The sequence below is a fragment of the Aythya marila genome (genome assembly GCF_965140915.1).
Source record: "Aythya marila genome assembly, chromosome: 15".
NCBI lineage: Eukaryota > Metazoa > Chordata > Aves > Anseriformes > Anatidae > Aythya > Aythya marila.
The window spans coordinates 11,750,537-11,776,659 of NC_139056.1; the positions used below are offsets into that span (position 1 = coordinate 11,750,537).

Sequence of the window (26,123 nt, forward strand, 5' to 3'; positions counted from 1 at the left end):
GAGTAGCCAAGAGAACCAATCGGAGCAATTGTTAGCAGGTTTCCGATACAGCGGCTGGTGACTTTGATTAAACTATAGTCTTCTACGGTTTCTGATGCAGTATTCCCTTTTGCACAATAACTCAATAAAGCAAAACTATGGGTCTTCTACTTCACGGCCTGCCCAATACCATCTCTGTTACAGGAAAGCCTCCTTGACCTCTGCCACCTCTGAGGACCATCTCAAGAGGCAGGGTGAGTTACTGAATAATTTACTTGCGAGGCTGGTGCCAAAAGTACTGCGCGATGAGCCAAGCAGTATGATATGAGCTGCACATCCAAGAGACAATGATCCCAGGAACTTGCTTCCACTGCAGCGAGTAGCAGACACGCCAGTCGTGCTGCCTTCCAGGCTGCCTAGGAGCTGGCACTGGCTGAGCCCACGCCTGGGTTTAGCTGATACTTTCTGAAAAGCACAAGATTGAATTGCTCTTGAGTAAAAGCTGATCAGTGGAAACCAGGTAGTTGGCTTCCACATGGATCTCTTGCCTAGGTATTAAAATTTGGCATCCAAAATACCTCCTCTGACTCCTGGCTCTACTCCTTTGGAACAGATTCTTTTTCAGTGTAAGTTCACCACCAAACGTAAAAGTGAATTGCCACAAACAGCGTATGCATTTAACCTGCAGCTACATGTAAAGAAAAGGGATACTGCAGAACTTTTGGTTCTTTATGATATATTTATTTTTCTTGGGTGATTGATTCATTTAACACTTCATGTAAAAAGAATAAATCAATAAATAATGGAGTAACTTCAACCCCAATGGTAGGCATAGCAATTCTACATCTCCTCCTCTTTGATGCAGCACAGCGGATGTCAGTGGTACAGTGAATGGATGAAGTGGGGAAACGCTTTATTTTTTCATGATGAAAATAAGAAGGCTTAGATTAATAAACAGCAATCATGCATGGGGGAGGGAGGGATTAATACAAATTTATTGACTGTAAGGAAAAAAAAAAAAGGCATTGAAAGGCAGACTTTGTGTTAATTGTGAAGTCTCAAATAAACACTTTATACCAGGATCTGCGGTAGTGCTGCTTTCTGAGGGTTTTACAAGCAGAGATCTTACTTTCCTTGCTGTTTCCTCCCCCGCCCTGCATTTGACTGTGGGTCCTGTAAAGGCATAATTTTGGCAGGAACTGTCTGTGACAGGCGCAGATTGCTTTGGTTTGCAACCTTTGCTCCTGCTCAGCAGTGTCTGCACAGTCACTCTTTTGCCCTAAGCCTGGACCAAGCGTGGTGATGCCCCTGCCCTGACTGGGGAGTACTTGCCCCACACTAGGGCTGCTGCTATGGGAATGTAATAAATGCTCTCAGACAGAGCAGGCAAGAGCCCAGCAAAGCCAGGTTATTTCATTGCCGGTGTCTGGGTGCGGCTCAAGGTGTCCATGGGTGTCCAGCAGCAGTGGCCACATATGTGGCTCTAAGTGACTTTTATATATACATATATTTTATATATATATATATATATGTACATGTACATAATACACAATTTAGACAGCCTTCTGCATATGTAATTTATCATTAAATAATTGTCATAGTAATTATAATACCCAGTATATGAGTCAATTTTACACACACACACCCTTACTTATTTGTCACGCACACATGATCTTTCTAGCTCCCTAAAACCACAAACAAACAGCCTGGCCTGGCTTTTCCCTATTACTAACGTGCCTTACTTTTTACGAGAAAAAAAATTATAAATAACTGTACTTTTTTGTAAACCATATATACATATACACACACAGAGTGCTATGTATGTGTGTGTACATATGTTTCTATGCATGTGTGTACATACGTTTCTATGCACTATACTTAGTTTCAATTACATAGAACAATGCATGTTTATAACTTTATAAATTTTATATATAATTATAAAACAAACACCCAGGTGCATGCTTTTCATTAAAAATTAATAAATTTAGTTATAAAAAGGCTATAGCACCAGCTATAGATGAACAGGCAATGTATGTATGTACACGTGTGAGATAGATATATATCTATTTGTAAATTAAATTAGATTTCTATAAACATATATTTTAATAGATGCATAAAGCCATGCATGCATATGTTCTAACAAACTATAATATATATACATACACACAAAAAATCTGTTTTGCACACAGCATCCTATAACATGAAATGGGGTTTATATCTGTGTGCCTGGGTAGGCTCAGTAAAATATATCTTCTGTGTGTATGCATACATCAAATAAAAATGTATCATGGCTCACTATACTGTACAGCTCTGTATGCACACGGACGCTGTGTTAGATGTGTGTTATATAACACAGTTATTTCACACATCCGCCCACCCCAGCCCACCCCCTCGGGCAGCCCCAGTGGGCCACGTGGTGCTGTGGGTGCCCAGCACTCTACCAGCACCTTTCACACCTCACCTCGTGGTTGGAGGCTCAGGGTTTGGTTTGAAGCCCCCATCTTACCTCTCCCGCAGAGCCAGCACGACACTGCCACCCATCTGACATCATAATTTATTGGTGCGAATGACATTTAGTACCACAGTTGTCTTACCAGTGACATAACAAACGTACACAGCCCATGAGATGGGTTCGGTTACAAACACCAACGTAAGGAACGCGTCGGACAGATCAGTGTCTCGGTCTGTTACTCAATGGATGCAGAAAAACATTTTTTCAGGTAAAAATTCAGCACGTTGTGTGCAGGTCCCAGCCCAATCGCCACGAACGCGTCGCCCCCCCACCCGCAGCAGTTACAGTGCTCAAAACATTGCTGAAATGTCACTTCAAGCAGCTTTTTTATCTTCAGGAAAAAATTAACCAAAAAAAAATAATTAAGGGATGAATTGGGGGAAAAAAAGTGCAACAACCAGTTTGCAGAAGCACCGTGTCAGCAGCCAGCAGGGCTGAAGGGAGGCGCCTGCACCCAGGCTGGGCACAACCCAGCCTAAAGCTCAACCCCAACCAACCTGGCCCCAAAAAGACAGCGACAGCCCAGCCAGGGGGTGAGAAGCCTCTGTTGGAAACTAGCCCAGAGACAGCATCACCACCACTTAGGAGGTGTGACACCCACCCACACCTGATTTATTTATAGTTTACCTCTACGGCAGCGGGAGGATCAGTCATCTAGCAACATTTACACGCCATGAGACCACGCAAGCCAAACTTGGGCTCCGTTTCCACCCGAGCTGCCCAGGAGGCGCATGCCCAAGGTCCCCGCGGTGCCTCCAGCCCAGACCATGAGCAGGCACGGCCCCCGCTGCCTCCCCGCCGGGGCCTCCGCCCGCACGGGCACTGAGGAAGTGGCCACGGTGACAGCGGTGGTGGCTTCCAGAGGACGGGTGGGCTCAGCTGGGAAGGGCGGTGCTCCCCTGTCCCTTCTGGGGAAGCAGGAGGAGTTTCACCTTGGCACAAACTGGGATGGAAGGGTAGAAGCGGCTGGGGCACTGCATGGGAAGTACTGTCCATGGGGAGGAACACGGGGACAAACTTACTACCAGGAGTTGATTTAAGCTGCTCTGAGCTCTGGCACTTCTTCGTGTTTTAAGGGTCCGGAGGATGTGGGTGAGCAGGACACACGTCGTTGCCTTCTCACATGGTTTGGTCACCTCCAAACTCCCCTGCCAGGCAATGGCTGCAGCTTCCTACATTTAAAGACAATGTTTTCTCTCCTTCATTAGGGTCACGCTTCACATCCCGTTAGGATATCAGCATCTCAGAGACTCACGGTGTCCCCTAGAAAATGGCTGGCTGGGAGCCAGGGCAGCAGGAGGAGCAGGCGGATGCCCCCAGCAGCAGCGGGGCCAAGGCTGACCCAGCCGAAGCCCTCTGGTGAGCCTGGGCCTTGGCTGAGCTCTGCCACCAGAGCAGGTGGCTCGGCCCTGGGGCTGCATCTCCTGCAGAACTGAAGCAGCACTGAGCCACAGGGGAAGAAAAGCAGCTTACCACCAACCCCACCACCCAGCAGCACCTCAGAGAGGGCGTTTGAGTGGGCAGGAGGGATGGAGCACATCCTCTTGTCCCCCAAAACAGTCACCACTTGCCACAGGGAACCATTTTGGGTTTTTGCACTGGCCACGGACCAAATTGTCCAGAAAAAGCCCCGTACCCATGAGATGTGCCACCAAAACTCCTCGTCACCCCATGGTGGGGCACCCCTTCCAGCCAGCACGGTCCTCGAGGCAGGTACCTACTGCAGGAGGCACCCAAATCAGCTGCACGTGGACACGAGGTGCAAGGGGGAGCCATGGAAACAAATTTCAGGTTGGATCAGCATCTGTCACATTTCGCTGCTGCCCTTCTTGGCTTCCAACATGATCAAGTGAATGATGAAGGGAAAGGGAAGTATTATTATTATTATTACTGTTATTATTATTAATAATTATTTTTAACATTTCAAATAAAACCATGTTGTGTTGTAAACAGAAGCTCATTCCTCAGGTCTGACCAGCCAGTCCCATCTAAGGTTTATGCTTGAAATGGGCTTCCACTGAAACAAACAAAAAAACAACAGAGAAAACAAAGTTAAAGCCAGGAGCATCAGGAGCACAACAAGCCCAGCTCTGCGGGCAGACCTCGTGCTGCTGATGCTCTTTGGGTCTGATTATCCTCATAACTGGGTGACCGATTGTGCTTACAGTACTGTGGACATCACCACAGGGTGAGGAGGAGGGAAGCAGCAGGACACCACCCTCCTCCTCCAGAGGTGAGCCTCACAGAGGCTGCTCACACCGCATGCAAGGGAGCAGCCACAGGCATCACATCCCTGACCCTTCTCCATCCATCCCTTCCTCTAACAAGTGAGAAATAAATGGGAGGAGGCTGTTCTCCAGACCTCGTGAGCACACACCTGCGTATTCCTGAGGCAGCATGGGCCTGCTTATAACCTTCTGGAAGGTGGTGATCCACTCCAGCTGGTCGTCCTCTGTCTCACAGGCAAAGAGGAATTTCCTGTCCGGGGTGACGATGGTGATGCCGTGCTGCCAGTGATTTCCCTGCGTGGATGGCGGGAGCCCTTCCAGGACTTTGTAGCTGTTTTCCTTGCTCCCAATGAACACCTCCCCTCTTGCAAAGGCATCCTAGAAGACGGGAGCAGTGAGGCAGGATACAGAAGAGCCATCTCATGGGCTTGCTATGCATGTGGCCAGAAGTGCAAAGTGCAGCAGCCAAGCACCAAAAACACCAGTGGTCCCATGGAGACCCCACCAGCAGCACCCAGGACTCAGGACCTCTCGCCATCAGCCCAATCCCCCCAAGGAATGCATAAACCAGATGCAGAAAAATCTGCACTTGGTGAGGGTTGCTCAAGCATTCTGTTGAGGGTCAGCCTGGGCTTTACTGCAGATGATGCCCTGCAGACAGCCCAGGCTCCTTTGTCTTACCAGAGGATCTTTGAAATACATCAGCCTTCGGTCATCCATGGTGAACCACCGCTTCTTGAATCCTTCTGTTTGCTGGAGAGTCAAGAAGTGCCGGATTACACACCAAAATAAGCAGCACCTTTCTCACTGGGCACCACCCAGGGCTTTGGGGTTGTTTTGGGCAGCTTGGAGGACCCAGGCAGGCCAGGGCAATTTGGGAAAGGCAGTTTCTGGGACCAGCTGCACCCGGTGGGCTTGTAGAAATGGCCAGCAATCAGAGAAATGGGGTCGGCTGGTCTGTGATACTTTTGGATTTTTTAACCTTTGCTTCCAAACCCAAAGCTCAGGGGTGAAATGCTCATTAATGTGATTACAGCGTTACGGCTTCACCTCTCCAGTGAGGGTGACTCTGTTCCACCAGCAGACCTTTCTCCACCCAGTACAGAGAAAGCCTTGGTGTTGGGGGTATTGCAGAAACATTTATACCCTACCTTTGGCCCCGTTTTCTCCATGTATCCTTCTTTCAGGTAGTTTCTAGAAAGCTTTGGCACCAGCTGGAACAACCCAAACAGGAGAGAAAAAAAGAGCGTGGCATCAGCTGGAGGGGGTAGGGGGGAACTGGGCAGCTGTGAGGGTCCCTGGACAGGGGAAAGCCCCAGCTGAGCCCACCCAAGTGCTTTGTCACGATCTCATGGGCACCCAAACCTTCTCACTGACCACTGGACAAAGCAGTAACTCTATTAAAGCTTCTGAAGAAGGAGATGGGTTTATTTGTTGGGTTTTGTTGGCGATTCTATGCAGATGAGCCAGCCACCTGTACCACAGCAGACCAGTAAGGCTCTCTCCTTTTGGTTTTTATGATTTTCCCTGTAGAACTTTTTGTCTGAAAATGGTCCGAAGCCCCTTACACCAAAATAATGGTAGTTGTACAGCACACACTGAAGGATGGAGCACTACTCCCAAGCTTTCCTCTTTTTTAACAAGATGATAAAAATGAGTAGGAAAAAAAAAACATGCAGGAAAACTCACATCAGCGTCGCTGGCTCCAGGGAACGCCACTTGTAAGTAATGAAAACGTGCTGCCCGGATGGCATTGAACCAATCCACAATTTCCTAATAACAAGAAAGAAAAAGAACAGCGAGTCATAGTCTGCACATAACAAAATGATGTGATCCTGCTGCATTTCAGCTCTCCCAGCACTTTGTCCCAAGTGACAAGAGTGCAGTTTAGTGGCAGCCCTCAAAAACAAAAAAAAAACAAAAAAAAAACCCTCTGCCCCATGGAGAGCACGGTGAGGTGCCCAGGTTGTACAGAGGATGAGGATTACGAGCCATCACCTCTGAACAAACAAACTCCAACAATGGGTATGACCCTTCACGTGCCATAGCCACTGCCCAAGCATCATTTTTCTGTAAACGATGCTTGCAGGGCTCAGAAAACTGGTAGCACTTCTCATCCCAGCTCCCCGTCTGCTTAAGTAGCGCTTGTGGGAGGGGGGAAGGTCAGCAGAGGAAAACCCAGCTGGTGGCTTGAAATGATATTTCAGGTGACTCAGGAGCCATCGCTTAGGATTAGTGGAGCCCAAAGCAGCGGGGAGCTCCAGGACGAGGAGCAGCAGGACATGCAGGGGGTGCTCTATGGCCCAAACCCCTCCTCCTGGTGCACAAAGAGTTGGTGAAGCCCACCACGGATATGCTGAGCCCAGCAGCAAGCCTGATCCTGGGAACGTGTTTGTTTTTTTTTTTGTTTTTTTTTTTTTACCCCCATTGCACCCCTTTTGCTTGCAGGTCCAAAGCCAGCCTGACACCACCACAGCCTGTTCCCCATCACCAGTCCCATCCTTCTGAATGAGGAGCGTGTGAGGAAACTTTCAATGCCTGAATCCTCCCCAGATTCGGAGGCCATAGCAATACAGTTCTGTATTTTGCTAAAAGAGTGACCAAATATCTCTATCCTTGTACTGCAGACCACCAGCCATATCCTTGAGTCCTCTGTGGAAAAGCACAATGATGCTGAAGTCTCAGTTCAATTCCCAGATGCTGTGGCACTTCTTCCTTTCCAGGGAAAAAACCTCCTTCCATTCATTTCCCCTCCAAAATAGCTGTGGTTATGCAGGAGATGGATGCATGGGTTGTTATTAACACGTGTGAAGTGTTCTGTGAGCCAGACGTGATCCTAAGATAACCGACCTTCCAGGTGAGGTTGCTGTACTGTAGGAAATACCGTAACCAAGTAGAAGTCTGCCTTCAGTAAGATTTAAATTTTTACATACTTAAAAATGATCGAGGGAAAAAAAAGGCCCTTCTTTGTAATTTTGGAGATCTCAGTTTTAGGGAACTTGAGGTATCTTAAAAATGATCTAATGTAGCAAATAGACATCCTCTAAAAGTTCTGATGTTCTGCTTTGGCTTGTTATCTATTTCAAGTTGAAAGGGGAAAAAACGTAACAGGACATAAGCAAACAACGTTTTGGAAAACTCTGACCTGCTTGTCTGAGGTTCCACTTACTTATCACTTGCTTTTCTACCTTAAGCAGCTAAGCAGACCCCAGATAGCAGCACAAAGAGGATCAGCAGGAGGAACTGGCTCCTCAAGCTAATGATGACCATAACAGGTTAGAGGTAACGAAAAATAAGCTGTAACGTTAACATGGTGATATTTCATACAGTCACCAGCTGGAAGGTTACTGGATGTCCTGCCTGAGGGTCACCTCCTTGACTGGGATGTGAGGCAGGGCTTCTCCCTGCAGAAAAGCAGAGGACGAAACTCTCATGGACAGCAGACAATCGATTGTTTCTTAGAGAATGAATCACCCATCGCCTCAGCACCTTTCTTTACACAGAACTGTACCTGTCTGCAAAGCCAGGAGGCTCCCTTGCTAAAGGTTTTATGCATTTATAATCATGAACACCACCACAGATTTGGTGAGGATATATCTGATCTGCAAGAACAACTTTAAACTGCTTGGTGGTTTTGGACAGGAAAGTGTTGTCTCATGAGCTCATTAGCAGAGATTCCTTTAACTGATTTATGTCTCTGAGCAAGCAGAGAAAACGAACTCCTGGCAGTACCTTTGCAGATGGCTCTTGCAGGCTCTCAGCTTCTTCCTGATTTGCTGGCAGTGCCACTGCAGACCCAACTTCACATGCCTGATAGTGCCTCTAGCCTCTGTCCTGAACCTGAGCTACCTGCACTGCCAATGTGATCTCAGACTGGATAAAAATACAAATTCTTCTCATCATTCCTCCTGCTCATCAATCCCTGGAGCTCAAGCAACAAACTCCTGCTGTTGCTGAGTGATCCCCCATGCCACCTCTGCCCGTCCTGAAGGCTCCTGGTGCGGCTCTTTGGCATTGGGGAAGAGCACTCAGCTAATTTGTCCAGAAAAGATTCAAAGATAATGGTTTTTACCCTGAAGGGTGGCCTTTCCTGGAGATCCAGCCCACATCTAAGGATGTTAAGGATGACGATAACGTCAGGGATGGCAGCAGCACACGGCAGCTTTGAACTGCACCTGTGTTGGCTTCCAGAAGTCCTGCAGAGGGAGCTTCAGCCCCAGCCAGGAGCTCAGTGCGGTGGGAAATCAGCTTCTGCAGCTTTTCTACGAGCCACGGCGCGCCTGGAGCCCTGCCAGCCTGCCTGCCTTCAACCATCAGAGCAGGTCCTGATGGTACAGTGTATGAGACCTGTAATGCAAACCCCGCTGCTCTCCTCTCCTGCACCTCCCTGCCTCCAGCTCAGGCCATCAAAAGGTCTAGTGGCCTTTAACAAACTAACCCTTCTCCTGGCAAAACAGGCAGAGCTCTGCTAAGGCCTTGTTTGCACTGGAAAATGGTGCCAGGTAGAACCCCTGGACCATTTTTAGTTTAACGGACATGGGGTGTGATGCACACAGCCTTCAGCTGTGCTGCTCTGGCCTAAAGCTTCAGCTGTTGTTGTGGCCTAAAGTGAAAAAGCGAGCTCCTCTGCTCCTCCCGCTCACACACAGGGTGTGCTGCTCTTCATTTCATTTCCAGCAGAGCCACTGTCCATCCCTAGCAGGTGCCTCAGGCTCACCTCAGCTGGCTTGGTCCATGTGGTGGTGGGTAGGTGCTAAGGAAGCCCCCAGCTGCATGGAGCTGCCCCAGCCCCCGGAGCTTTGGGGCAGCAGCAGGGTGACACAGGCTGGCCCTCCGGCCTTGATCCTCTTGGATGCCTCACTCCAGTGAGTTTTTGAGGTTACTACCACAGGGCGTTTGACCTTCTTGCACTCCTCAACCAGCCAAAAGGGCAAAGAAATTTCAAGGAAGTCGAGAGAAATTCAGCTTAGGCGTTATCAGATGGCACCAGTGAGCTTCCTGCCCACACACCCCAACGGAGGCAGGAGCAACCGCGTTCAACCCGTGGGAGCAGAAATTCAGACCAGGCAGTCCTGGCTCCAGCAGTGGCCTCAACGTCACAAAACACTCCTTCGAAGAGGGGCCTCGGCTGAAAAATCGTCTTTTTCAATCCAAGATAATAAACAGCAAAATCCCAGCTCTACTGAGCAGACTGCCAGCACCACAGACAGGGGCACAATGGTGGGATTCAGCTTTCACAGAAAAGAGCTCCTTCCTTTCCTTTTATTTCTTGTGCTCGTTCTCAAATCAAGAGCACCTTGGTTTTTGGTGGCACAGCTGGACTGTGGTCTGGAGACAAGTGGCTCTGCTGTGAGCACAGACTTTTTATTGCTAGCAAAGCCAGCTGGCTCCCCCCAGCTGGGTGAATGGAGAAGGGGCTGTGCATCCAGACAATTCCACGAATCCTGGGGGACCTGCCGTGCTGGTCCACATGGGATTGCCACCAGAACAGGGTTGTAAACGCCGCATGAACATGATAGCTTTAGGTTTGGGTTTATTGGCCACTCCAGGGCTGCTATTTTTTGGGGAACCCCAAATATTTGGTGGAGGAAAGAGATGAAGATATGCCTGCCAGATGGCATCACAGCAAACTCACCTGGTTCTGCTCTCGGAATGCACACCAGTGCGTGGAGACAAAACCCCAGCCTGCACTGCTGAGTCCAATGGGGCAGTGTGGTGACTCTCAGGTTCTTCTTGGTTGCCCCATGGACAGGTCCCCTCCGACACTCTCCAGGAGGGCTATGATCCTCCTCTCACTGCCCTGACCTCTGTGTCCCACTGTCCTCCTTGTGCAAAGAAATGCCCCAGGCCCCTGAACCCTCTTCTCCACAGATTTCCATTTTAGAAAGCCCCAAATGCCTCCCACATCCCCCAGCAACTCCCAGATGGGTTAGAGGCAGGTGTGACCCTGGCTGGCTCTGCACAGCACAAATCCCTCAGGACCTCGAACAAGCCCCCGTTACCTCCATGCTCTCACCTTGCCATCTTCGTGATAAACAAAGATGTTCCTTGTGCTATTGTCCTTCAAGTAAGTGATCTGCAGTCCGTGTGGGTTCCCGATTTTTGCAGGCTGGAAAGTTGCATTTAAATGTTCAATCTTCATAATTGCTTTGGGTTCTTTTGCCTGAAAAACACAGCTGAGTGAGCAAACACCTGAAAATTGGCTTTCAAACCAGAAAGCAGTTCACTGTGTCAGAAACAAACTCCTGATTGAGGCCATTAGCTACAACACAACGCCCAGCACACAAAACTGCCTGGCGATAATACATCTGAGGCTTTGCTCAGGCAGCGACGAGTGCTTTCTGCCAGCATGGGAAAATGCTCTGCTGTTCTGTGAAATTCCTTAAAGTTCAAGGGGAGAAAGATTTCAGCCCAGAAGCAAAATACACAGGTCAGGTCTCAAGATAGGATGTTGTGCTATGAAAGACGAGCAACTTCATGCCTCTTCTCCCTGCTTCTAATTCCATTGTCTCCTGACTCATAGATTTCCTCCAGCCTCTTTACATGATGATAAATGACCAGCATTTACACCTGGATGAGCACTATTAAAGAAGAAGGAAAACCACTCAGCCAGACAAAAAAAAAAAAAAAAAAAAAGCACAGACTGCTAACTACCAGGCCAGAATGCTTTCTGCATCTCAAGCACCCCCAGCCAGTTCATCCTTGCCCAAGAGGGACGGAGGATTATCCCCTTGCAAACATCAGACCTGACTGCCAGGGTCACCATGCTCACATCCTCACTGGTCCCATCCTTCCACATGAGCCACTGGCTTCTGACTCTGCTCCTCCATTTGACCTCTAAACTGGGTATTTTCTTTCCAGAGGATCAAATGCGTATTTCACAACCACCTCTGGGATGGATTAGCCCAGCAATGACTCTGCATCAGGCCCTTCACAAGCACCAACCCCATCCTCCCCCCTGTGGCAGGTCACCTGTATTCTGTAGCAGTGTCTTCTTACAAACCAGAGCTAGAAGTGTACCACCCTTTTAGAACTAAATGAATACAATAAAGAAATGAAACATTCTGAGAAATAAAGATTATGCTCTTTGTAACACCAGCTTTAGGCCGTGCTAAGTCTCTTGAGTTACAGCTGCAATTAGCTAAAGGAGAAACCCCCCAGAGCCAATTCCCGCTCCATGGGATGTGACGCAACCCATGCATGAAGACGTGAGTGTCTCCAGACAGCAGCACTGGGACACACGGATGAGAGAGGCTCCATCTCCCTGGAAGCTAGATGGCACTTGGCCAAGCTGGTATCGCTTTATTCTGCTGCAATGGGGACAAAACCAGAAGGATTTTTCAGAAGGAGATGAACAGCTTTGTGGGTGGTGACTAATTTCAACCCAATGCTCCCACTGCCTGAAGCATCACGGTGTGACAGGACTTGAAACCTCAAGAAGCTGAAGAAAACTCCTTGGTGGCATTTTGCTGCTCATTTCTGCACCCCAGGACAAGGATGGGGGCAGAGAGAGGTGGCTGACACAGCCTGGGACACAGCCAGGGGACAGAAGGCCACGCAGTGGAGCCATGGTCCCCCCCCCCAGTGCCACAGGGAAGTCCCTGCATGGGAGGAGATGCCAGCACTGCTTCGGGAACTTGGGGACTTGCCGTGGAAGCCAACCTGCTGTGGGTGACCACAGGAGGGAAATCCCAGCAGAGAGGATGCGCCGAGGCAGTGCCGTTCCCACCATGGCTATATGGTCACCAGTGAATTGAAAAAAAAGCCTTAAGCCACCATAGCAGTTAATAGCAACTGAATCGGGGCCGGATTTGGGACTTTCACTTCTCCCTCACTTATGACTGGCCGTCTCCTGTCAGGATGCATAATTGCACCACCCCACGCAAAGCTGAAAAAGAAGACAGCGCTATCTAAGCTGGCCCCTGGGCATGGAGAAGCATGGCTGGATGGTCCCCCCCTCTGCACGAATGGCCAACAATGTCCCCATCACAACGCAGCACTTGCACCAGATATTTTTAGAGGCTTGCTGATGGCTCTGGATGGCTGTTGGTGTTTTACTGGAGCTTGATGCACGGCTGTGATGGAAGCATTACCCTCTCTGAAGGTGATCAAGACACATTGAAGGTTTCAGGGGAGACTAAGAGATCAGAGGAAAACACCTCAGCTCCCTCCATTATGTGGTACAGAGTAGTAGAGTGCCTGTCCATTCATCACCCATCCAATTTTCATGGTAATAGCTCTGTATCTCACTTACAATAAATGAAATCTGCTCTGGGGGAAAAGACAAATGCTTCTACCGCTTGACACTGCAAGAGAAAAACCCGAGGACTTTCCCTCAGGATTGCTTGCCATGTCACTTAAAGGAGGTTTCAGACCCCAGTGACCCCTGTCAGGTGGCGTTACCTTTGCCACTAGCTAGCCACAGATAGGAAATCCATCTCAGCTGAATCATACACAGACAGAGCTGAGAAAAACTCCTTCATTAGTGGTTTAAGGAAAATCTTACACACTTTAAAACACAGCAGGAGGATGTAAAATGGTCAGTTAGGGTGTCTCACCGTGACTGTGGTGGTGGACCAAGAGCATACCCTACAATGAGGCTGGCAAGCTGGTGCCCTTGTCCTGTGCTGATCGGTGACCAACAACGCTATGAAAACTCTGTAACCCTATAAATTAAACAGTGGCCTGGAAATTATTTGTTCACAGATGCTCTTACTGTTGTGCTCCCCCATCAACAAAGAGCAGCCCCAGAAACTCACGTCATTTTTGTTGAAGTACTTCAGTGCACCTTCCCTCTCCGATAACACAAATTTTCGGCTTAGGAATTGCCCGTTGTCACGTCCTCTCTTCCACAGAAATCCTTCTCGGTACCCTGCAGCAGAAAGCAATTGCTGAGAACCAGGAATAAAACATATTGCTGAAAAAAGAGATAGGATAAAGAATAGGAGAAGAACTTTGACATCAAAACCAAGTAGATCAAATGTGTGGCTGGATCACACAAGACAGAAGAAACTGGTTTTTCCTTCGGATTTGCCTTTCTCACTCTGATGCTCTTTCCCAACCTCCTGTACTTCAGAGATCCCCACGCTCTGATACAGCGATGTGCCAGGTAAAGGGGGATTTGCACCATGCATCACACGCTGCGGTATGGGCAAAGACTTCAGCCCTTGTTCCCAAGGGACAACCCCGCCACAGCTCCTGGTACCTCCTCTCCCAGCTTATGGAAATAGCACTTCTGGAGCAAGAGGAAGGCAAGCAAGACAGGGCCTCCTGCACTGATAAAAAAAAAAAAAAAAAAAAAAAAAAAAAAAAAAAACAGGAACCCCCAAGAACTGTCCAATAAAAGCTTTATGATATAAATTTAAGATATAATTATTGAAAAGTCCCACTGAAAAAAGTGTTCCCCTTTCTCTTAATTTCAATTCTTTCAGATTTCCAGTTTTGGCTCTCAGAAGGTAGGATTTTAAAGTTAAAAACTGCACATTTTATAACAACTTGTAACTATTTTTTGTTTTAGTATGTGGAAGTGGCTATGGAATCATTAAGCAGCCTGTCCTTCATCTGAGTGCTATGAATGGTGGTGTAGAGAAAATCCTTATTCAACCTGCTTTTCAGACAGTTGTTCATGTCACCCAGTGTCATGTAGGATTTATTTAACACACAGATGAAAAGATGCACAAAAACCACTCAGCCGACTCCTCAACACTCGCTCTACAGGTACAAATGATACAAAATGGTTCCATGCCATAAGAAACCTAGAGAAAAAAAAAGTCCACACACACACAAGTACATTTAACAATCAGAAATGACAGAAAGAAAAGAGTAACACGGACAAGGGCTAAAGATGCTAACTGAAGAGAAATTGCCCATCTAGCTAAACGTGCCTTTGCTGCTAAGTCAAGATACCAGTTTATTCTGTCTGGACTGATGAAACCCCAAGCCAAATACTTTTTCCAGCTCCTCAGAGAGCCCTCTGCTGACTGCGAGGCAAAGCTGTCAACATCTGGTGTAAATAAGTGCAATGGCAAAGGCCGTGCTGTCGGTAATGCTGAATGCTAACTACAGTGTCATAAATCCAAGCTCACATCAGCTGCTGGCGTGCAGGACTGCAAGTGGGCTGATAACGTGCTGCAGATGTAAGGGGTGGAAATACTTACAGCTGTCTGCGGCCTCTCCTTTGTTTCTGTATTTTATTCGGGTCATGTATTGCAGCAGGGCTTTCTTTTAAAACGTGATGTCACGCTGCTGCCCTCCCATCCCTCCAGCCCAGGACAAATGCTCCGCATGGGCACAGCACCGAGACCCACTCGCAGCAGCACACGTACACCAGCCCGGGAACCAAAGCACCGACACCAGAGACGTCAGGAGAATTACAGGGGCAAAGCTCTTACTGTGCTCCAGCCGTCTGTCCTTCGGGCTTGGGGTGCATCCTCCACAAAGGCTGGCGGATTCAGTCTAACAATTCGATCCCATCCCAACTCCAGCTGGGACTTTTCTACCAAAAAGCCATGCCCAATCCCTCGGAGGGCACTTGCAGCGTTAGAAAGAAGCACCCACTGACAGCTAAGACCCAATGTCTAAGCAAGGGGAAGCCAGCCAAGAAAGCCACCAGAAGAGCCCAGGGCAGCAACATCCACCCGAGGCACAGCCTGAGCTGCTCTCATCACTGCTGCAGCACAAATTAATTCCCAGCTTTGCAGGGAAGGCCACTACCTGCCAGGGTTGTATCAGCAAAACCGCTACGTGCCCGATAGCACCTGAACGAGACAGAGTTGGACAGGGATCCCAGCCCTCACAACGCGGGGCTGACAGGAGACAGACAGGCAGCAGGTTCTGCCCAGCTGATAAGTCATAAAAACGTGAGATTTGCTTCACACGAGGCAGAGATGCTGCCGGGGCTCTGACGGCAGGCAGCTGCCCTCTGGAACGGCAAGTGGCTAAGTGGTGGGGATGGTTTCAGAGCCTCGCTGACACGGGGGAAACACCGCCAGCTCATTGGGGGCTGGAGAGCTGGGTCTGGAGGAAAGGACCCCGGTGTCAAAGAAGAGAGAGAGAAGATGGCACATGGAAGATGGTGACAAATGCAAAATACAAGGTGATGCAGGAGGAAACATAATCTTGTAGTTCAGAAACACCCACCTGGGTTTGCCCAGCTCAGCAGAGCGCGCTGGGCATGGAGCTCAGCCCTCAGCAGCACAACCTCGGAGCAGCTCCACACGTTTTGGCTGCAGGTTGCATTCCCTCACTGCTCTGGAGTATTTTGTTACAAACATCCGAATGGCACAGGGTGGAAGGGCGCTGCAGGCATTCCCTGTTAAACTTGCTCTCCTCCACAATTATTTTTTTTTGTGTGTAATTTCTCTTAACACTTCAGGAACAGGGAATAAAAACTCTCTGCATTTCCCCAAAGAGGATCTCAAATTCAAATAATTGGAAATTTGTGAAGCCCACATAACACTTGCCCCAGCACAGGCATCCTAACGGTTTTATACAAAGAGGTGGAAGCACACAGAGGTTTGGTGAGCTGCCCAGGACAATACTGTGAGCCAGTGCCAAGGCCAGGCTGGAAGCCTAGGTTTTCATGCCCTCATGTGTATGGACATTTTCATCATTTTGATTTCCCTTTTTCCAGCCCTTTGTGGCAAAACACAGTTATCTGAATTCCACTCCAAGGGAGAAAAAAATAAATAAATTTAAAAAATAACAATAATCAAACAAACAAACAAAAAAAAACAACATAATAGCAAATGCAATCCCTTTCCATAGTTCATATGCCAGCTCTTTCCAGAACCATTGCCTCTGCAAAAGAGCTCCTGGCTGCTCTGACAAAGCCAGCTGCTAATTTTGCTGTACTTTGGCACAGATTTTCTTAAATCCTTTGCTTGCTTCTTTTCTTTCTTTCCTCCTCCAGGGCTGTGTCCTCGGGAGCTGTTCCTCTGCTCTGTCCAAACGTGCTGCCTGCACCCCTGTCAGCGCTGATTAAATGCAAAACACAAGGAACTGGACGTGAACTGAACATGAACTCATCCAGCTTCCCCGGGCAAACAGTATGTCAGCAAGACGTGTCCTCAGCAGCCCGATCTAAAAGATTGCAAAAACAGCTGGAGAAAGAACTGCAGGAGGCTGGAGAGGGGAGCAGATCTCAGAGCTGAGGTACCAGAGTCCCTCCTCGCCTCCACACTACCTTACCAACAGCTTCCAGAGTAAAGGTACCTGGTCACATTCAGACCTTCGTGAAGGTTGTTCTGCTTGTTCTGAAGCAAAACAACCCCCAGCCCTGCCACACTTGCCAATTCCTAGCACTAGGGCACGTTTGTATCCTCTCCCAAAGGACGTGGCCGCCTGTCGACGCCGTGCTTGATCACCAGCACCCAGCCATGGCTGCAGAAAGAACTACCTGATGGAGATCTGCTGGCCAGCACCCTTTAGAAATAACACTCTCTCACTTCAACCCCCTGCCAAAACGAAAAACCAAACTGTCAGCTCTACCACAAAACGGGGACACTTGTAAAAAAGCTGCCAAACAGTTGTGACAAAGTTGGCCAACAAGCAGCACGCACATTACCTGAAATGGCACGGCCCTTGGGGTGCTCCAGCCCAACCCAGCTTTCTCACCATCCAAGGGGCTACAGAGGAAGCACGGGAGAGGATTTGCTCTCAAGACAGTCTAACACAGATACCATCTTTCCATCTGACTTCCTCCAGCAATTTGTCCAAGTTCCCTATTTTTAAGAAGAGGGATATTGCTACTTCCCCAGCTCAGAGCGCCGTTATGGTGTGTGCTTATTGATGGGGCTTTTGGCATGTCTGAGCATGCGGATTATAGGAAGTACCCAAAATGACTCTTTCAGTTTCAGCCTTTGTTCTCAGAAAACAAAGAAATTCATCCCAAGAGAAGGACAATCACATGCACTGCATTGGGAAAAAAAAAAAAAAGAAAAAAACACCAGGCATGGATTTTGCTTTCCCTCATCCTATGTAAAACACGATAAACTTGTACTTGAACCACATCTGCTCTTCAGTTTCTTTGGTGCTCTACTTTGCAATTTCAGCTGGGAACGGAACTTTTTGTTTCCAGGACATTTCTAGGTCAGTGGTAAAACCAGAAACATGCTTCTATATCCAAACCAAGCAGAGTGATAAAGCCGATACCTGTGCCCAAGAACAAGTGCATTACTGTGTTGTTTTTTTTCCTGGTCTCACTGCAAGACAAAGCATGGAAGGCTGAAAAAAAGGAAAAAATTTACTCGTGTGCGTAATCCAAGAACAATTGCATTTTCCTAGAGATTGGGCAGGGCCCCTCCACCTACTGAAGTCAGTTTTCTTTTCTCTAGGCAGCCAGACAAGGTGTTCTGACCCCAATTCAGAGCTTTGCAGATGAAGAGGAAGATATAAACACAACTACATCACTTTGCTGCTAAAATTACCAGGTACATATCACCGCTTCTGTATGTCAGAAGCTGAATAGCCTGCTACACTCCCACTGTAAGATGTTAATTAAACCAGAATGGTGGATGGGTACTCACTGGAGATGATGTGCCTGCTTTTTCTGCGAGGTTAAGGAATTGCATAATTACTTGGAGCAGCTGAGTGGAGAATCCCTACCATCCTTTACCACCACTGACACTGATGTCACAGCCTCCTTTTAGCACGAAGAGTCTGAAGGATATTTCCTCAAAAATAAACCATAATCAGAGAGCTGGATTTAGAAGGTGGCGTATCCTAAGGTTTCCCAAGGGACTGGACTTCAAATAGTGTTGCAAAAAGAACTGCACACCTCCTCTTTGGCTGCATCAGTGTAAATCGTCTGATTCGATTGCTGTAAGTTGTAATATTTCTTTGTTGTGGTTCATTGACTTCAATGTGAATTTTTTAAGCATTCCAATAAAAATTATTTTTAAAAAAGCCAAATTTTCTTGTGGAGTGAAAACACTGCTCTTTGTTTGGAGACAAATTTGTCCTCCCCACACAGAAAGCGTCCCCTCTAAGCGTTGACAAGGGCAGTCAGCCAACTGAGAGCTTGCAGCCAAGGCTTCGACTGCTCCTCTGGTCCACCGCACGGCACCAGCAGCTTTTTTTCCCTGTCTGCAGCTGTGCTGAGTAGCTTATAACTTCCCTGAAAATAATTCTGCAGTCATCTCCAGATAAATACACTTCCTGCTGGTTACATGTTCAGCAGTGCAGACAGAGGTGTACTGGAGCTGTCGGCATCCACACATGCAGGAGGCAGACGGGGCCCCGGAGGCTGGGGGATGCGGTGGGATCCTCTCCTTTCCCCCAGGCACTGCTGGCATGGGCCATGTGCGGAGCCACCAGGAGCTGTTCCCGTTCAGGCACAGTTCAGTGCTTTGGAAATGAGAGCCTCAGCAAGGAGTGAATATGTGTTGAGTGGTCCTGCAGACCAAATAGTTTCCTTGCCCCTGGAAGGGCACCTGGGAGGTAAGCTCTAGGTGCACCTCGTGTGGGGATGGGTGTCTGGAGCATCTTGTGTCATACCGGCTGGGATTTTGTGGTGCTGGCTGTGATCTCCTTCATCCCACCATCAAGACAACATCTCCTCAACCCACCCCCAGGACAACACACCTTTACCACGCCACGCTCAGACAAGCAAATGAGCCCAGGATCTACCATCCACAACACCAGCCATTTTCTCATGCACGCGCATTTTAGAGGGGAGAATTTCCCAGCTCTTAATCAATCAGGCCTCTCCTAATGAACACTTAGCATGCAAATTACCTTTCCTAAAGGCCATTTTGCAGAGAAAGGTTTCTTGTTGCCATCCAGTCTGCCTCTGCTGCCTTCCAGGAGCTCATAAAACAATTATTGTCCTGCTGCATTGTAGCGCCTCAGCTATGGATGCAAGCAGCTGATTAGATCGATTGCTTCCACAATACCCAATTAACCCACTCACTCTGCAAATGATTGACTTAATCAAAGGCAATTAGTACTTGAATGGCTGCATCACACACAAAGCTAGGATTCAGTAGATGATTGAGAAAGTGCTACAGACATCTCCTTGGCCTTCTAGGGGAAAACATCATTATTAATGTTCAACTCTGCTCTAGAAGCACCCGAAACCTTAGGTTGGTGGTTCTAGGTGGCACAAAAACCCACAAGGAGCAGGAACACATGTATTTCCCTTTACTGATAAGGGAAACAATGCCACATGCTACTCCTGAGGAGAACTTGACAAATGTCTATGTTCCCCTTTTCCCCCTCTTCTTGTTCATGCCGACTAAGAGCACCAACCAGCTGAAGAGACCTCAGTGACCACCAGTCTTGAACTGGGGACTTCTGTCCCTGACAGCTTTACACAGATTTGATCCACAAATGCCTGACATACAAGGTTGCCTCCCATTACCATTTCTCCCAGCAAAGTCAAAAGCATTTTACAAAACCCTCTTCAACGTTGAGATCTTGCAGGGCGTCTTCTCCCATGATGTAAAAAAGCCACCCAGAGAAACTGGATTTGGAGGCAGTGACTGCTTTCCCTCCAGCCAAGTCACCCAAAACTGGCACAGCTAACCCACTCCCCCCCAAAACAAAGGATAGAGACCAGTTTAGATCATGCCTACAAGAAGTTTGAGGTTGAAGCCAACAAACTGTAGAGATCACTGCACAAAGAAATCATCATCTTGCTTCATCGTGAGCAACAAAGCCTTTGAAATGGAAAAAGTTGCTTGTTCAGCTACCCATCTGCTGGAGATCAGCACGTGAAATGGAGCCAAACACATCGCCCCTATGGAAACAACATGGGGCTGGGCTTAACAGAGCATCGAGGTCTTGACCATGATGGAAAGAAGATGAGGTCTGTCCCCGTGCATGGGCACATGGTATTTAAATGCCAGGTCAGTCCCTGGGTTTCCAGTCCCTTTTAATGTCACCCTGAGTACACTTACACTGCTGGCTCACAGCTGAAAATCCAAATTGCTTCTAAGCAAAGCCCCAGTAATAAAGCTGAAATCCATTAAGCTTGTGATGTTTGGCACCATTTAGAAACGATTAAAATTGTTCATGACACCACTAAGCCCAGCACCCAGAGAACGCTCTTGTTGATTCCGATGTCTCCCAGTGTAATCCAGACACCTTTCTTTCACTGGGCTGTCAGATAAAAGGAACCATAGTAAGAGATCAGGTACCTAATCCAGCTTCCTAAACTGTTTCTAACTGGCTTCTTTAATCACATATTATCATGCCCCACAGAGTAGCTCTCAGGTGACAAAGACATTAATACAGACATTAATACTCCCAGAAGGTATCTCGGATGGGATCTTATTGCCCCTTGTGCTGGCTGAATGCAGCAGAACCAAGGCATGGGAGGTGCCTCCACGGAGCCATCCATGGGATGAAAGGTGGGGACACAAGGCAGCAGGATGTGGCAATCTCTGGGTGAGTACAAGGTAAGGTGGTGCAAAGGACATTCACCAGAGAAAAACTTCAATTTTTAATAGATTCATTCCTGGAAAAGCTGATCTCCCAGAGAGCACTCACCTCCCCTGAAAAAGCTATGCAAGCATGAATATCGGGAGAATATATTGAAACACAACATTCCCAAGTCTTTACCTGACCATTATAGGCATATCAGATTTGGTGTGCTCTGTAGAAAACACAGCCGCAGCCCCCTTTTTATCAGTTTATCTTATAATTGGCCATCGATACAGTACTACTTCCATGGTAACTTAATTACTGAGCAAGTGTTTACATATTGAAGATAAGGCAATAGTTAGCTGCTGCAGCACAATTAGATTGTATCTGCTGGGAGAGGTTAAAACCCTCTTCTACAGAAAACATCTTTACTGGAAGTCTTGTGCTTGTGTTACTGAGAATTGAATGTGGAATCTAATTTTACTTGGAAATCAAATGCTTCCTCCTTGAGTGGCATCCCTGCACGGCCACCTGGGAGCTGCTGGCTGCTTGGAGAAAAATTCCAGTTACAGGTAAATAACCTTCAGGTTTTGATCTTGTGAATCTGGTCTTTCATTATAAAAAGGCAGATGAAAGCTGAGAGGTTCGCAATGCGATGTTCATCCCCCTTACCAGCACCGAATGCATCTGGGGTCTGACCTAGCTGGGAAGCTGGGAGAGAAGACATCTAAGGACAGGCACGCAGCACTGAGTCACAGCAGTATCTCTACAGCAGCAGCATTACCCTGCTGAAACCACTCCCAAAACAGAGACTGGGGCAAGACACAGGTACCCCAAAAGTCCTCACTGCAGTCCCTGTGCAGCTACATGCACAAAAGCTGCCCAGAAAGCTGCACTGGTGAGAAGGAAACGGGCACAGGGATTGCCCACCACCACCCTGCAGGAGGCTTTGTGTGAAATTTTAAATGCTTGAAGCCCTAAGGAGCCAGCAGCACAGATGGATCCTCACCCTGCTCTTAAAGGATAAACTCAAGGTTTGTGCTTGGCAGAGCTCCATGCAAGTCTCCCACGTGCTCCCCCTCGCCACTCTCACCCAGCACAGCCATCAGCAGAGGCTTCGTGATGAAGACACGTGGCCAAAATAGTGAGTTGTATGCAGCAGGCTCTCTCCCTGCAAACGGGTGAGACCCTAAAAAAAAAAAAAGGCTTGAGGATGAGGAGCCTTTCCACCCTCAACATGCACCCCAGATGGGCTACACCAAGCCACGTGCTACTGAGGGTTTGGCTCGAAATGACTGCAGAGCTCTGGGAAACACCTGAAGGGCTGCATTTCACGCGGGCATTGTGCAGAGCCTCAAACCACAGCTATGGGAGCAGGCCAAAATATCCTCCCAGCCCCGAACAGTTTTAGATGGACTGTCTGACACCCCTAACAGTAAATAAAATCTCAGCCTGGGCAGCTGCTCCCATAGATCAATCCATGCGAGGATTAAATGAACTTAACCATCGACCAGAGCCTGAGTGAAGTCAGCAGAGAAGTTCACCACTGACTTCAAACGGGTTTAGGACCCTCTCTCCAGGGCGTCCCGGAATAAAGTATTCCCCCCACGTAGGCAGCGCTGCTGCACGATCGTAAATCAGGGAAATCCATCCCCACACGCACACCACATTCCTCTTTGTTTGCTTTGAAGAGAAATCCAAATGGCTGTGAGCACATCTGCTGCGGTGCTAACGGCTCCTGATCATCTATTATTGAGGGTTCGACACATTTACAGGCGAAGCTATTGCTTTATGTGGGGAATGGAGAATTTTTTCATTTAGGACTCATTCCTCTCCCAGCTGCCAGTTTTACAGCTGTCCCAGAAATCGGCTCCTTTGGATGCTCCTGGAGCTGTGGGATGGAGGGAGGTGCACTCAGCGGTGCAGCCACAGCCTCCCAGTTGCACGAGGATATTTGCACACTTTTGGATGTTTGCTTTTCTAAACCTATCACCCCCCGTCCCTGGAGCAGGACGATCCCACTTTGTGAACTCCTGTAATTATATAAACCAGGGCTAAATCCTAGCCTAAATAAATCACTGGCCAAAACTCCACTAACTTTACTATGCTAAAATTTCTTCTTCCAGCCTCTGCAATGCGTGCAAGTTTGAAATTCACTCCCTGCTGAGCAGCTTTCTTGCCTTTCAGATATTTTGGGGATGTGCTGGTTGTTAGCCATGTGCCACATAATCACGTCCCTCAAGGGCTGTTCTCACAGAGCTGGTTATGAAAATGAACCTGGCTCATCTCCGTAGCTGCTGTGTGTGCACCTCAACTGCAGCATTTTTTTTTTTTATACAGGCATACTGAGACAGCTGGGGAGGCATCTTCAGTCCAATTTCTCTGCAAGCATTCAAGAGGTAAGGGGAGGGGTGTGAGCAACTCCTCTGCTGCAGGCTTATCTGCTGCATCCAAGGCATCAGGATAAAATCTCAAGCAAGCTCACTACAGGATATGGTCCCATATCCTCCCCTTACCTCCCTTCAGAGCTCAGTGGACACATCCAGATAGCGCTTGCTGCTGGATCACTCGCGTCTGCAGCAAGGGCACTCGTGCAGAGCTTCCCTGCATCAGATGCCAAATCTTCCCCATCCCTCCACAGCTTTACAGATTTGCAGCGTTTTATTTTTGGAGCACAGAATTATGAAATCAGTGATGGAGATGGGCTGGTGCCGAGCAGAAAGAGGCATCAACAAATGCTCACGCTTCTTGGTCAAGTTTCATCTAAGGCTCAGCAATGTCTTCAGCAAACTCCAGAACAAAAGACATGACCTCACTCCGGAAACACGTCCTTCATCTGGTGAGACAGAAACTGCCTGGCCCGGCACAGGTCTCCAACATAAAATGGATTGTTCTTTAATAGCAATTTAATTAAGCTAGGACAAGTTGCCATGAAATCAGCCTTTCCCATGTACTTGGTTACAGCGTTACTTCCCAGTCACTCCCTCCCCATCACCAGAAGATGCTGCACCAGCCTTTTGGCCCTGTGTCACTACACTGTGAAAACACCGTAGAGATCAGGACACCAAGAACTCCCTTCACAAACCATCAGAAATAGAAAGGGCTAGTTCCTTTATTCTTGCTCTAAAAGTTATCAAAAACCATGGAGAACCAGCCTGACTTCTTTCTTTATCTCCTTTCCGTTCGAATGGATTCGTTTATTGACTGCAGAAACCCAAGGTTACAGGAACAAACAGCCCAAGAGATGCCAAATGCAGTATTTCGAGCTGATTGACCCTAGACAGGGAAAGCTATTGAGGACTGACTCCTGTCAATGATAATTGGGGTGTTTCAAACACCTTATTGATCTTACAGCTTACACTTAGCATGTGTCCCAGGGGCACAGCAGCTCGGAGGGCTGCCAGGAACCACCCAGAGCTCACCCCAAAATACAGGGGATGCCTTCAGCCGCTGAGTGTAAGAGCAGGAAGGTGCTGAGCGTCTCTCCCATGAGAACCCCGACCAGCTCAGCTCACGTACCTGATGCTGAGTTGACCACAAATGAAACTTTTTTTTACTTGAGTTTACAAACGCAAACGTTTCTGTTACACATGATGCAAAATGAAACAGCGCTTCTTACTCGTTCTTTTTTGAGGGGAAAAAACAAAAAACTGACCAAACATTTTGCACAAAGCACTTAGATGGAGAGGAAAAAGAAGACCAAACCACAACTATTTAAAATTTTATCAGCCAGCCCTTTCCACTTGCAGTAAGGCTTGCTCTCTCGCTGTTCTGCTTCCCCTGCCACAAGCAACGCTGCTGCTTTAATTTTTGTGAGAAAGCCGCTGCTGCTGCCGGGCTAATTATAGAATTTGGGATCAGAACTGTGTTGAAGGCAGCTTGACAGAACCAGCTGTTAAAATTACAGCTGGATCCTAACCTCACTGTGAACATCCAGCTTCAGCTGGCGGTGGTGCCGCAGCCCCCCCCCACAGCCAGCGGTGCCAACACATCGCTCGGCCGACTCCATCCCTCCCACGCGGGCCCACGTGTCCTCGCCTGTGATTCTGGCTGCCTACGTGCTTTAGGGGAGCTGAAGCCACCAGCACGTTGCTCCTTGAGTTTCCTTCCACACCACCTATCTGTAAGAGGAACATCAATTTTCCTCCATCCCCACACGCCAGCACTGGGTCACTGCAGCGCTCGCAGATTTCCTGGAGAGTGCAGCAGCAGTCCTTGGCCTCTAACCATGACCCAGAGGGGGCTGTGTGCCTGTACAAAAGGCAGAAAAAGTAAAAATGCACCAAAGTTATTTCTAAACAAAAAGCTTTTGCATTTGCTGCCTTTTCTATTGTTTCCTGGTGCTGGTAGTGCATGCTCTCCTTTTAGCGACGCGGGGAAGCGGCACAGCACCTTCCTTGGGTTGTAATGGAGCCTCATTAGGTGACATCCCTATCTCAGAGGGGCTGCCCTGTGTGAGAATCAGCACTTTAAAATGTTGCTGGAAAGCACTGAAAGGCTGCTTCAGTCCCTGGGTGCATGCCGCCACCCTGCCGAGACCCAGCACATCCCACCTGTCACAGGGACACGCAGCGTGGGCACGTCCCTGTCACCTGGGAAAAAAAACAAAACAAGACAACAACCATGCTGTGATCTCCCCTCACATCTTTCCTCCTGGTTTTGTTAGCTAAACAGCTCTTTGATGTGCCTTGTCTGTGCAGCAGCACGGTCCGTGCTTGATGCTTACACCGCCTGCACTGCAAAGCAGGCTGCTCTCAGAGCCAGGGCTGTGTGACGCTCTCCAAAAGCACCGGGTCTGCCACTGCTGATGCCTGCAGTGGGTGTCGTTGATCTGGCAGGGAAGTACATGGGAGGTTATTTTATTTATTTTTTTTGGTTTTGTTTTTCCTAATGGACACCTTTCCTTCCCTCCCCCTGTGAGTGCTGCTGTGGGGTTTTTGCTCTTGGCTCGGGATGAGGCTGCAGAGCCAGGCGAGGTGAGCTGTCCCGCAGCATGCCCCACGCCTGCCGAGGAAGAGGAAGCAGCAGCCCTTTGTTTG

At 48.3% G+C, this 26,123-nt stretch overlaps 1 protein-coding gene across 1 annotated transcript in view; it reads right to left on the reverse strand.

Moving 5' to 3' along the window:
* Positions 1-2,400: 2,400 nt before the first annotated feature.
* The window catches only part of ADAP1 (ArfGAP with dual PH domains 1), a 57,155-nt gene continuing 33,432 nt past the window's right edge, over positions 2,401-26,123 (reverse strand). The window contains exons 5-11 of the mRNA XM_082772753.1: positions 13,479-13,591; positions 10,736-10,882; positions 6,409-6,492; positions 5,871-5,933; positions 5,401-5,472; positions 4,869-5,097; positions 2,401-4,508 (exon numbers count right to left, since the gene is read on the reverse strand). Of these exons, the coding sequence (XP_082628879.1) occupies positions 4,480-4,508; positions 4,869-5,097; positions 5,401-5,472; positions 5,871-5,933; positions 6,409-6,492; positions 10,736-10,882; positions 13,479-13,591 (737 nt within the window). The 3' untranslated portion in view covers positions 2,401-4,479. The remainder of the gene's footprint in view (positions 4,509-4,868; positions 5,098-5,400; positions 5,473-5,870; positions 5,934-6,408; positions 6,493-10,735; positions 10,883-13,478; positions 13,592-26,123) is intronic.